General features: G+C 34.9%; 1 protein-coding gene across 1 annotated transcript in view; it reads right to left on the bottom strand.

The window, feature by feature from the left end:
* The window catches only part of DSCAM (DS cell adhesion molecule), a 778,395-nt gene that overhangs the window by 199,879 nt on the left and 564,837 nt on the right, over positions 1 to 13,679 (bottom strand). The window contains exons 12-14 of the mRNA XM_027843631.1: positions 5,746 to 5,942; positions 4,544 to 4,640; positions 3,922 to 4,050 (exon numbers count right to left, since the gene is read on the bottom strand). Coding sequence (XP_027699432.1) covers positions 3,922 to 4,050; positions 4,544 to 4,640; positions 5,746 to 5,942 — 423 coding nt within the window. The remainder of the gene's footprint in view (positions 1 to 3,921; positions 4,051 to 4,543; positions 4,641 to 5,745; positions 5,943 to 13,679) is intronic.

Genomic DNA, 13,679 nt, shown 5'->3' with positions numbered 1-13,679 from the left:
CAGTTTTCCAGCTTTGGACTTTTTTCTTTCACCAAGTTATTTTACCCCTCCAAGGTTCTACTTATAGTTGATGTTGAATAATAATTTTTCTGGGTTTATCTCTTGGGGTTAATTAACCCATAATATTTCTTCATTGGTCAGTGTTTTTGTCAGTTTATTCATGTTTTCATTCTCAGGTTTTGGAATGGAGTTTTGTGACAGGGACAGGTTCTAGCTATTCCAGAACTTTTGCATGGATTAGGTAAATCATTTTTGGTTCTATACCCCTCTGAAGTCAGACTAGGCTATTTATTGTAAGTCATTACTGTTATTATTTATTACGTATTATTATTATTTAGTAACTAAATAAATGGCCTGACACTAGACTGCAGTCCCTTCAGTCCCTGGCTTCTACCTCCTGGTGTCTGCATGTGCTGGTCTTAGCCCATAGGTTTCTTTTTCTTTATATAATTAGAAGTTAAATCCTTATCTTGTTCTGGCTCTGAAAGGCTTCACTCAGACACTGAAAATCAATTTGGTCTTAGACATCCTGGAAAGTATCCCTTCCATTGAATTTATACTGGGAACTTTGTGTTCCCAGATGTAGAATGGGCCATGTCTCCTGTTTTGACTCTCAGTGCACTGAGGAGGGCTGGGCAGTGACTTTATGGGGCAAGCTCTGTCTCTAGTTTCTCTTCAGATGATCCAGGGCTTAGATATATTTTCATGCTCTGATGGCTGGAGCACTTGCTAGCTTGTGACTTTGCTGGAAGATATTTATTCAGAATCTGCAGATTCCAGGCTTGTTTACCACAGCTCTCACTCCTTTCTCTGGGGTAACCTCTTTTCCAGTCTCTACTGGTTTCTGTTGTCCTCTTCAGATATTTTCTGGAATGTGTGGGAGAGAATGGGGCTCTCCACCTGTTCAGGTTGTCACATTAACCAGAAGTTCTCAGTGACTTTCTCATGTTGACACAGCCAATAATTGTCTAAGGATTTAAATAAGGATTTCCTGACGTTAATGCTCTTCTCAGTACGTCCGAACTCTACCCACTAAATGGCAACTCCTCACAGACTTCTTTTTAGTGATAAGTACTTAAAACAGTGAAATAAATTGAATGTTTTGATTTGGCCCCAATACTTAATGGTATTTAATCTCTTTTGTAAAAATGAATAAAACCCATGTTTTCTTCTTCTTATTGATTCTTTCTCATTTTTGCCCAAGTTACTAAAGTGGGAAGAGGGAGAGTGAGATATAAAGAATAGTTCTATAAAACTTAGTCATCATAGGGACTGGAAACAGTGCCAGATAGCTTTCTTTTTGGACATGAGAACATTTACTGTACATTTTCCTCATTCCCATTTCCTACACAGAAATAGCATGAAGCTGGATGAGCAAGAAAATACACACACACACATACACACACAGACACACACATGTGCACACATGTATGTATATATATATATTTACTTATTCTGAGGGTTCAGTAAGAAAAAGGAAAAGACAGGAAGTTGGGGAAAAGATAGGAAGCATTTCTGAATTTCTTTAGCTTTTCATTTTAGTCTTTAGTTTGTTGCAGTTCTCTGGAATTCTGAGATTATTTTACATTTTCAAGGCGCAAAGCTCAAATTTTGGGGTAAGTGGAGAAATTGAAACTACTATTTGTATATTCTAGAATAATGTACATTAAAAGTACTAAATATTACTAATGTGCTTTAAAAAAGTACTAATTTAAAAATTACTCATCGTAATTTTGTCTGAAGACAAGCAGGGTCCTAATCCTGAGGGTAATTAATATAATCTCAAGTTTTAAAGTTATCTGGAATTAGTTCATGAGGTTTTAACTTGTATTGGATCTTTGTCTTCTTATACTATGAATTTGGTTTCAGTTGCTCTATATAGGCTGCATAGTTTCTGTCTTTTGATGTTTTAAGGTTGGAACAGCTTTTTCAAAAAAAAATACTCTGACATTTTGTTGGTCATGTGGTCCCAATAAATATTTTTTGAAAGGACATTCTTTTCATCTGACTGCTGAGGAAGGCCTCTTTAGTTTGCAGTTTTTGATTTATTCATATCTACTTTTTCATCAGTGAATTATTTCTAGCTTCAAAAACTTATAACATATACAATTCAACAGTCCAACACCTCAAATACCCTTATTGTTATTTATTTATAGCTTGGCAGATTTTTGTTCACTAAAGCACATTTTCCACTTTAAATAGTTTATTTCACATTAACAAATGATTGTTAAATATCTGCCATGATGAAAAATTACATAATCTCTGACTTTAAGGACTATAGTAAAAAGTAGGAAGGATAAGATCTGTATAGATACAAATATCATATAAGTTATCAAGTAAGGAGACAATGAAAAGACTCATGCATGAGATTTGGATAAGTATTGATTTGTCCTAGCTGGAGGAAATAGGGAAGTTTCATGGAAGAGGTGATCCTTGAGTTGGGCCTTGAAGATGGCATTAACTAATTAATATTAATACTTTAACTTTCCTTCCTGATAACTTTCAATCCCCTTAACTTCTGTCCCAATACATGTTGTTCACTTTGCATGTACACAGATAATTAAAGACTAAGAATATATAAAGTAGTATAGAGAAATTTCAAGGGAGAGAGTATTAATAACATGAGCTGTTCTTTGAAGAAAGAACATTTTACAAAGCAAATTTGAGGAATGAATGCATACCAGACATGGCAGTGCAAAAAGCGTGGAGGTGGGAGATGAAATATTATACATAATCAATTTGACTCTAATGGAGAGTATGTGAAGCTTTGTATTTGGATATATATGGATATATGTGTATGTCCATTGGAGCTGATGTGACCAACAATGAAGAGAGGAGAAGAGAAGAGGACCAGACCAGAGCCTTGAGGGATAGACACACTTAGCTTAACATTTATTAAAAATACTAGTAAGTCAAGACAATGCAATCCAAAATAAATATTATGTCAAAGAAAATGTCAATGAAGCCAATTTAGTGACCTCCTCTCACCCTATTAGCTATTTTAATAAAGTTAGCCATTCTAATTCTTCATTCTCTTTGATAGACTATTGGAAATTTCAAAATGAAAGTTGTAGCTTGAGTATTTTGTCCCCACAGCAGATGAAAAAGTTTGAAATGGCAATTGTATTTTCCATTTTAAGCTAATAAATACACCTTTTGTGGTCCTGATAGTGGTCACCTTTACATATGAGTTGTTAGCTTATAGTCAAATGACCTAGCCTCATCATGACAACTTTAGCTGTATGCTGTGGGTAAGTGCCACTAGCCTAACCCTTACTATATTTCAAATAGGTTAATGCAATGTCATTTTAGAGTCTCAGCAAGCAATAATATCCCTCTTCCTTCCTTCTTCCTTCCTTCCTTCTGTCCTTCCTTCCTTCCTTCCCTCCTTCCCCTCCATAAGAATGAATAGCATGGGAAGAAAAAAGAAGGGATAGCTGAAGCTCAGTTGTACTGATGTGTTACTACTCAGAGAAGTTACCCCACTGGGAAAATTAGAAAGAGAAAAGAAATGAGGTAAAAATAATGATAGTGGCCTAATTCTGTCAGGAAGCAAGTGGGAATTACAATCAATTGCTCTAATGTCAAGTTCATCACGGGAAAATATGACTTTGATCTGTGTTACTTTGGAGCATTTCAAAAGTAAAAGGATGCTGGAAGCATAACAGGGCAACCTGAGTAAATAAGTATCCCTCTGAACAGACCTCAAGCCACTGAAATGACATACAGACACATTCCATGCTAGGGAAAGATACATAATGGAAAGGAGAGGATCTTTAAAAGCCCTTAAAGTTTAACCTTGTATCCTCTAAGACTATAAAAAGGGTTACAAAGTAATTTGAAGGAGGAAATAGAACAAAAGACATGAATGCAAAAAAAGATTTTTTAATGGCATACATTCTATGTAAATAAAGGAATTACCTGATTTATTTTTGCATTCTATATCATAGCCTGTGATTGGGCTATTTCCATCAAATCCCATGGTCCATCTGAGGGTAATAGTGCGTGCTCTCACATCTTTGATTTCTATTTCAGGAGGGTCTGGAGGTTCTGGGTAACAAAAAGCAAATGAAACCCATTTTTGTTTATGTCAATAGCACATTAAAATTCACTCAGTTTTAAAATATTTTCTTCCTAATCATATTTCAGGGAAGAGGAATTCCACTCAAAATGTGTCATACTTTTCCAGCTTTCACTGTATTAGAAAACTATAACAATGTGGTATGGTATTATGAATAATATTCCAGTTGATAGTCACTATCTGGTCAAAATTATGAACCAAGATCTACCCTTATTTACGGTTTATGGTAGTTGATATATATTATATGACTATTAGTAAAGGAAGGATTTCTAATTCTGATAAAATAGAACAAATAATATTAGTTTTTTACCCGTTTTTTCCATTCTACAAAAACTTCCTTGCTAGCTGTTAGTTTTTTTAAAGGCCATTATTGTCTTTTTTTTATTTCTTTGAACATTTTCTCCTAAGCTACAAAATTTCTTATAATATTTTGTATTTATTTTTATTATACTGTCTTCCTACCTTGCACAGTGAGTTGAATTATTCCACGGTCCTCCCCATAAGAATTGATAGCATGACAGGAAAAAAAGCCAGAATCTTCTCTCAGAGTTGGCAAAATCTATATGCAAAATAGAAAAAAAAATACAACTTTTTCAGTACTATGCAAAAGTGAGAAATACACCAAAGCAGGTTAGCTTTAAGAATCTCTCTAAACTTAGCCCCTTTACCCTATCTTTCCCAATCTACTACTCCACATACAGGTGAATAACAAAGAAAAATTTGTAAGAGAGCTGCTACGTGTATGCATCTGTGTGTATGTTCAAATGTATTGATAGTATACTGTCAAAGTCATCTGCAAACTGGTGAAATTGTTATTATTCATTGGATGGGATGTCATAGTCAATTTGATATATATCCTAAATATACATACATAAACACACACACACACACACACACACACACACAATCTTTAGATGGCCTCAAATACTATAGTAAGGATTTGATTCTACAGAAATCTAATCAGAAAGGTATGGAATCTATGGAATCTAATCCTAGAAAGATATGGAATTGCTATGAAATTTTCAAATGCAGGATCTTTTCCCCTTTATGTGCTAAAGCACTTCTGTCTCCTTGTGCTAAATGCATTTCTTAACTCAACAATAGGGGTCAAGTTGTACACTTTTAATAAAAAATTATACTTGTTTAGCACCTATTTTATTTTCTGAAAGGAATATAGTGGGCCTACATTTCTAAATACATCATTTTATTATAATATTAGTATAATAATATTTGTTATTTATTATTTGCATTATGTTTATATTATTATCATTATTATTATAGTTACTCCAAGTCTTCTCAGATTCATGACATTAACAATATATTATTTAATTCACAAAGGGGAAATACATCTGAAACATAGGCTTTCCCCTTGGATTATACATTTATCAAGGGCCCATTTTTCTGACTCTTTTATTGTATCTGGAATCCCCACTGTGTGTATAAAAATGTTTTTGCTTTTATTCATATTGATTGAATATTATAATAATATTTAGAAGGCTGTTAAAATCCTTCAGTATAATGAGAAAGAGAAGTATGTTTTATTAATAATTTTAAATGATTTTCTATATTTTCACATATACACCCAGGAGTAGTGAACAAAAAAAATGGCTTATTGTAGTTTTTGGTGGTTTATGCTTCAAGCAATAGCTTTCAGTTTTCAGTACCTGCAGAGTAGAAAGGACTTCTTCTCCCACCTCCTTTGTGGACACAAGATATCGGGCCATTTCTGGGTTAATGATTCGGTCTTCTTTCTCCCATCGGACTATAATGGGTTTCTCACCATGTGCTGTACAAATCATTTCCTTCTTTTGACCCTGAGTAGCCAGGGTAGTGTTTGGGTATGATGTTATCATAGCAGGAACTAAAACAATCAAAAATAGTAACACTGCTTATTCAGGAAAGTAAACTTTGTGGTATGGCAGCTAGAATTGTGGATCAAGCACTGGGCTTGGAATCAGGAAGACATCTTCCTGAGTTCAAATCTGGCTTCAGACACTTATTAGCTGTGTGACCTGGGGCAAGTCTCTTAACCCTGTTTGCCTTGGTTCCTCATCTATAAAATGAGCCACTCCAGTGTTTTTGCCAAGAAGACCCCACCTGGGTCACAAACTTCTTGGTTGCAGACTTTTGGTACAGTGATATGAAACTACTACAAGTCCTCCTAAACTGTGCTTAAGAAGTTAATTCTATGAAATAATGCATTATTTAAAAAAGAAAATATCAAAAGAATATTAGGAATATGAGAGAATGAATGAAAGGCACCCTGAGTAAAATATTTTCTATTCTGGACACCCAGTGCAAAAGGCACTACGTCTATTTACCTCCAAATCAGTAGAGAGGTTTTCAGTATTCCTTTAGTCTCCCCAAAAGTTATCTCACTAATTTGAGTACTCAGAAATCGAATTGACTAAGTTACAACTCTGTGAGTTTTAAAAGTCAGAAGATCCATTAGAGGTTCTCTCAGCAAAAGCAGAGACTACCAGGGCTAGGAGAAGTGATAGTTAAGTGCAGTGAAGAACCAGCACAGTAACTGAGAACACTGATTGACCCAGCCTGGAAGTAAACTGATTAATCAGCTGAAATACCATGTAATGGAAGTAGCTAGCCCAACTGAAGAAATGAATGATCAAGCAAGAAGTAAAATTGGCCAGGACTCCATGAAGGAAGAAAAGAAAATATTCTCTGAGGAACTTAAAAGATGTTTAAAATACACACTAAACACAAACTGACTATAAAAGAAGTAATTTTACAAATTAAAATTAGTTTATATTTATTTCTGCCATGGGTGTGCCTTTATTTTCTACTTTTCAAAGTAAAATAGACTTTTAGGCAAGCATACATTTGGCATTCAAACAATATGGACAGCCCATCAGAATTGTACTCTGTAGTAGAGTTTGAATGATTTGCTGTTTATTTGAGAAAGGACCTCAGTGTCTGGTAACTTATCCTGCCAGGTAATCTTCAGAACCTTCCTAAGAAAATTCAAATGGAAGTGATTTGATTTTCTGGCACGATGCTGATATACTATCCAGGTTTCACAGGCATACAACAATGAGGTCAGCACAATGGCTCTGTAGATCTTCAGTCTGGTAGGCAATCTAATACCTCTTCTTCCCACACTTTCCTTTGGAGCCTCCCAAACTCTGAGCTAGCTCTGGCAATGCATATGTCAACTTCATTATCAATGTACATCCCTGGAAAGTATATTGCCAAGATAAGTGAACTTATCTGCAGTATTAAACATTTCTCCATTTGCTATAACCAATGGTTCCACTTATGGATGGTGTGGATCTATGTTTTCTTGGTGTAAATTGTTAGGCCCAAATTAGCACCAATAACAGAGAACTGATCCATACTTTGTTGCATCTCACCTTCAAAGGCTGCATTGAGTGGACAATCCTTTAATCCTACTTCCTTTAAGTCCCAACTAAAACTCCGTCTTTTACAAGAAGCCTGCCAACCCCTCTTAATTCTTGTGCCTTCTCTCTCTTATTTCCTATTTATCCTGTATATAACTTGCTTTGTGTGTGTGGATCTATGTACCTATGTATGTATGTATGCATGCATGCATGTTTCTATCTTCTATCTATCTATCTGTCTGTATGTCTGTCTGTCTATCTATCTTTATATTTGCATGTAGTCTCCTCTATTAGAATGTGAGCTCCTTGAAGCCAGGAACTATCTTTTGCTTCTTTTTTCCTTGGCACATAGGAGACAATTCAGAAATGTTTACTGATTGATCGATAAGGCACTCCTTTCAGAATACTTCCCCTAAAGTATTGTGTAGTGATAACTATTATCAATACAAGTGCATCAAATTTCAGCAAGGACTGAGCACAACATGTTATTTTGAACTTGTCCTTTTATAATGAGGTGAAAAATATCTCTGAAGGGGCCTTTGGAGCATTCTCAAATCACCTAACATGAAGGCAGAGGGGTTTGCTGTCTTTCCTGCATAGTTTTTCCTGCTGCGTCCAAAGAGTGAAGATCATCATTTGCCTACCATGTGGCAGAAGCAAAGAACTTCCTTCCCTTGCCCCTCATTTAACCCAACTCCATGAATGGACCATAAGGGATGTTTGACCCATGAATGAGTCATAAAGGATGTTTGTTTGACCCATGAATAGGTCATAAAGGATATTTATTTCTGTTCTGTTTCTCTTGGCTTTAGTTTCAGTTGCTGGCAATTATCTCCACTGAATTTGGGAGTTTGAGCCATTGTTACCTTGGAACCAAAATTCCAGGTGGTGATGTTGCAGCCAGTCAGTCCAACAGAGAAGCCTGGAGAGAGGCAGGGTGCCTGGGTTGTAAGCCCAATGAGGGTTTTTGACTTGGAACTGGGACTATGTGCTCTATAGGAAGCAAATTAAGTTACAAATCTTCCCCTCTGTAGACTGAAGCAGAGAAACAAAAAGGGATTAAGCCCCACGTTTTGAGAGGAGTAAGTTTGCATAGTTGTGTTTATACCTTTTGAAGTAAATATTCTTTGTAAAAGCTAATCCAACTTTTAGTGGCTAACTTGAACTGGTGTATAGGAGATCACCGCTAAATTTTGGGTAACTGCATCAGCGGGGGCTGGAGTCGTTTGTAAAGAGCCTTGCCACACCCCCAAGCCCCCGTAAAGGTACTGGAGAAACCTAGGGGAGGGATAAAATGTAATATACTTAGCCTTCCAGGCAATGAGGGCCAGGGGTCAGTGTTACATAACTTTCTTGTCCCTACCAAAAACGTAGTCCCTCCAGGATATTTTGAAGACAAAGATCTTTGAAGATATCAACTAATAGAACTTGTAAAAGGCTTAATTAATTAGCCAGAAGGTTCAATAAAGGTAGAGGGCCTAAAACACAGTTCGCTACAATTATCTTCAGGGTTAAATTCTTAAGGTCAAAGAGCATATTCACATTAGTTTCTTCTTGTGAAATGGCCACAAACAGTCTACTCTCCAGTCTGCCAGGGCAGCAACAATCTTCAGAAGCATCAACAAAAGCATGACTAGAAATGTGATGTCCAACCTGGGCAGTCCAACCTGACTAAGACCATTCCACTTATAGCTTAAGTTTAATACTGGAGCAAAATGAGACCGAGATATACCATTCAATAATTAAAAAAAAATAAGAGAAGTATATTTAATAAGAAGAGGCATCGAAGACATCTCTAGTTAATTCAGCTGAGTGAAGCTCCTTGGATGGCATTACTCATTATGATCCATCTCAGAAACCCAGGCTTCAGAAAGTTCCTGGAGCTTTCTGGTACCTGCTTTGTTCTCAGGTAATGAGGATATGATATCAACAGTCAGCCTTCAGTCCTCTGAACCAAATGAGCCTTGAGGAAGATATCAATATTTCTCAAGGAAAAACTAACCCAACTTGCATGGGGGTGGGGTATGGAAGGGATAGGCCTCTATCTTATATATTGGTAGCCAGTCAGTCAGGCAGTCAATAAACACTTATCAAGTGCTTACTATGTGCTAAGCACTGTGCTGAGTGCTGGAGATTACCTCCACCCCCCCAAAAAAGGCAAAAGATAGTCCCTTCTCTTGAGGACTCACAATCTAATGGGGGAGACAGCAAGCAAACAAATATGTACAAACAAGTTATGCACAGGATGAATAGAAAATAATTGTGTCCCTTCTTTTCCTTTCACAGCAAATTTATATAATCAAGGCAGATTAGCAGTAGAAGTTTTTTTGAAGAGCAAAGGGTTGCATCTAAGAATAACTTATTGAGCAAAACTGAGTATAGTCCTGAATGAAAAAAAATGGATAATTGACGAACTGAAAGACTTTCAGATATTTGCAACAAAAAGACTAGAACTCAATGGAAAATCTGATATGAAAAATCCAGAAGAAATATAAGGAAATCATTAAAGACTAATTATAAGGCACTGATTAAGCTCAAACTATTTACTTATGATATATGAAAGTTATTAATATTAGTAATTATTAGTTATCATTATTAGTAATAGTATTCTTAAAACAGTTATCCTTTCTAAGGTAGTTAGAAAGAAAGGTTGGGTCTGAGTTGTGTAGGATAAGGTGATTCTAAAAAACAAAATTGGGTAGGAAAAGATTAAAAGGAGAAATTATCTCATGAAAATGGGGTGTGAAAGGAAGAACTAATATAAAGGAAGCAGGTAGAGGTGAAAGGCTGGTAATATTGGAACCTAACACTCCTCTTGGTTGAAGAGGAAATAATATATACATCTAAAGAGGTTTAGAAGTCTTCTGAACTTCTAGAAATGTGAGAAAACTGGGGGAGAAGGTAGAGTAGGAATTTTTAGAAGGGTATATAGATTAATATTTTGTTAATTTTATTTAATTATTTAACTTAATAATGAATATTGGGGTGGGGTGAATATAGATATAGATAAGGGAGGGACTTTTAGAGAGGTGGCTAAAATAAGAAATAAGAGAGAAAGGGGAGAAGATAAAATAACTGGGATTGGGTGAAAAGAGAGGCTGAGAAGGAAAATAGTGAATAAAAATAAGATGGAGGGAAATTCATAAATAGTAATTATAACTTTGAATGTGAATTATAAAGAATAATAACAAAATTCATTTGGAAAAATAAAGAGTCAAGAATATCAAAGAAAATAATGAAAAAATGTGGAGGAAGGAGGTTTAGCAGTACCAGATCTTAAACAATATTATAAAAGGCAGTAATTAGAAGATGCATAATTTACATTACATTAAATTAAAAGTTTTTGTACAAATAAAACAAATGTAGCCAAGATCAGAAGGAAAGCAGAAAATTTGGGAAAAAAATTCTGTAGGCAGTATCTCATATCTAAAATATAGCAAGAACTTTGTCAAATCTATACTACAAGTCATTCCCTAATTGATAAATGGTCAAAGGATATGAACAGGCAGTTTTCCAATGAAGAAATCAAAACAATTTAGAATCATATGAAAAAATGCTCTAAATCATTTTTGGTTAGAGAAATGCAAATTAAAACAACTTTGAGATATCATTTTACACCTACCAGATTGGTTAAAATGATAGAAGGGGAAAGCCACAAATGTTGGAGGGGATATGGAAAAATTGGGACACTAATTCATTGTTGGTGGATCTGTGAGCTGATCCAACCATTTTGGAGAGTAATCTGGAATTATACCCAAAGAGATATTAAACTACTTACGCCCTTTGACCTAGCAATACACTGCTTGGTCTATTTCCAAAGATGTTTATACATTCTGAAAGGTTTGTAGCAGCTGTCTTTGTGGTGGCAAAGAACTGGAAATTGCAAGGATTGGAGGTTGACTGAATAAGTTGTGGTATATGGTTGTGATGGATACTACTGTAATGAGCTCAATGATTTTAGAGAAACATGGAAAGGTTCACACGAAATGATGAAGAGTGAAATGAGCAGAACCAAAAGAACATGTATACAGTAACAGCAATATTGTTTGTTTTAAAATAATATTTTTCCCAGTTACAGGTCAAGACAATTTTTAGCACTTACTTTTACAAGATTTTGAGTTCCAAAAGTTTCTCCCTCCCTCCCCTCCTCTCTTCCTAAAATATTAGGCAATTTGATATAGGTTATAACACATGTGCTATCATGTAAAACATATTTCCATATTAATCACAGCTGTGAAATAAGAAACAGATCAAAAGGAAAAAAGATTAAAAAAAGAATAAAGTAAATGAAAAAAGTATGCTTCAATGTGCATTCAAAATCCATCAGTTCTTTATCTGGATTTGGACAGCATTTTCCTTCCTGAGCCCTTTGCAACTGCCTTGCATCATTCTTTTGCTGAGAAGAGCTGAGTCATTCATAGCAGATCATCACACAATGTTGCTGATACTGTGTACAATGTTTTCCTGGTTTTATTCATTTCACTAGCAATATTGTTTTAAGAACCACTTCCAGCGAATAAGTTATTCTGATCATCATAAATACCCAAATTAACTATAAAGGATATATGAAGAAAGACACTACTTGCATCCAGAGAAGGAGCTAATAATTAGAAGTCTGCATAGAATAATTTTACATATAAACACCTATTTGTGTCTAATGGTAGCCATCTCTACGGTGGGGGAGAAATAAATTTACATGATAATTTTGTTGTATATTTTAAAGGAATAGGAAGTTGTGCATAATAGATTTACAGTTTCATACGCATTCATCTTTTTTTTTAATTGTACTATATTATGGAAGTGCTTGTTTTATTCCATATATTAAAAATAAAACAAAAAAAAGAAAAAATATAATACTGAATCTGTTAATTAATAGATTGACACTGGAACATTTCTGAGTTACTATAATAAGATACAAGTATTCAAAATCTTAGAATTTTAATCTATATTCGTGATCAAATTATAATATAGGGATAATATCGGGTGGAATTAGACAAAGTAATAAGACAAATATGTTAGGTAAAAATTTTCTAATTAAGTGGAATAGTTAAATTTGAGAAAGCAACAGGATTAGATTTTTTCTCTAAGAACTACATAATAAATTTTCAAAATTAGATTAAGGGTTTTACATATAAAATGTATTGAATAATTGTAAAGAAAGTGAAATTATTTCCCCATTTTAAAGTATCTGTCTAATAATTTTAAAAGGCAGAAGAGTTCATTTTATAGTTGGACCCTCATGAAATTTTTTTAGATTCTCATATCAGGTACAGGGTTTAGGTAAAGATAGAAACAGCAAGTGGTATATAAAAACTAAAATTCTCTAAAGTTTGAGTTTTAGAGAGTCAAATTTAAGAGACTGTACTAAATTTTATTGTCTTGTTACTGGCAGATTTGGGCAGATTTTAATACAGGAGTCTCTATAAGTGATCCAGAACCAGAGAAGCAGTGTCCCCTTCAGAGTTGACTTGAGAATGAAGTCTATAGTCCAAGAGAAGATATCTAGGGACCAGACAACCATATGAGACATCTGGGACTCAAAATGTGTTGATTAAATGAACGTTGAGTGTGGGTTACTAGGATACAAGGAGATTTGATAGTCATTAATATTGATGATCACTATTGTATTGCTTTGGCCTTTTTATTTCATGGTGTTTATGTTTATGTTTGTTTTCCTGGTTGCCTTGGTGACATGTAAATCACCCTTCTCAAAATTAGTCCATTGTAAGCCCTTTAAGTAGTTTGATCTGTAACCTGACTTACGCAATTCTGATCATGAATTTATGAAAAACCTTACAGATTTGATTTATGGATAAGTGATCCATGGGGCGAGTGGGCTGCCTACTCCTTCATAAATTAAAAGGGGGAATTGAGGCAATTGAGGAAATTAAGGGGATTAGGACAGCAAGTGGTTTAATTGTGGAAATTGATTGAACTGCACTGACTCCATCTTGGGACTCAATTCTGGAGCTAGCTTAGTTTCTATTCAGTTATGGGTCCAGTTCAATTTCTCTATTGTGAGAAAACTTTATTCAATTGTAGGAATTGGGAGAAAATTTTATTGCATTTTTTGACCATATTCCTGTGTGGCTGGGAAACTGAACCAATGTTCCCTGCCACTTGGAGACGATTAACCAAAGATCTAGATTAGGCTGACCAGAACCCCAGTAGACCCAAAGATTGATGTAAGGAGTTTTCTTACAATTAAACATCTCAAACAACCCATATATCTTATCTAA

The sequence above is a fragment of the Vombatus ursinus genome, unplaced genomic scaffold (genome assembly GCF_900497805.2).
Source record: "Vombatus ursinus unplaced genomic scaffold, bare-nosed wombat genome assembly UNPS02014924.1, whole genome shotgun sequence".
Classification (NCBI taxonomy): Eukaryota; Metazoa; Chordata; class Mammalia; order Diprotodontia; family Vombatidae; genus Vombatus; species Vombatus ursinus.
This window is presented reverse-complemented; position numbering and strand designations above follow the sequence as displayed.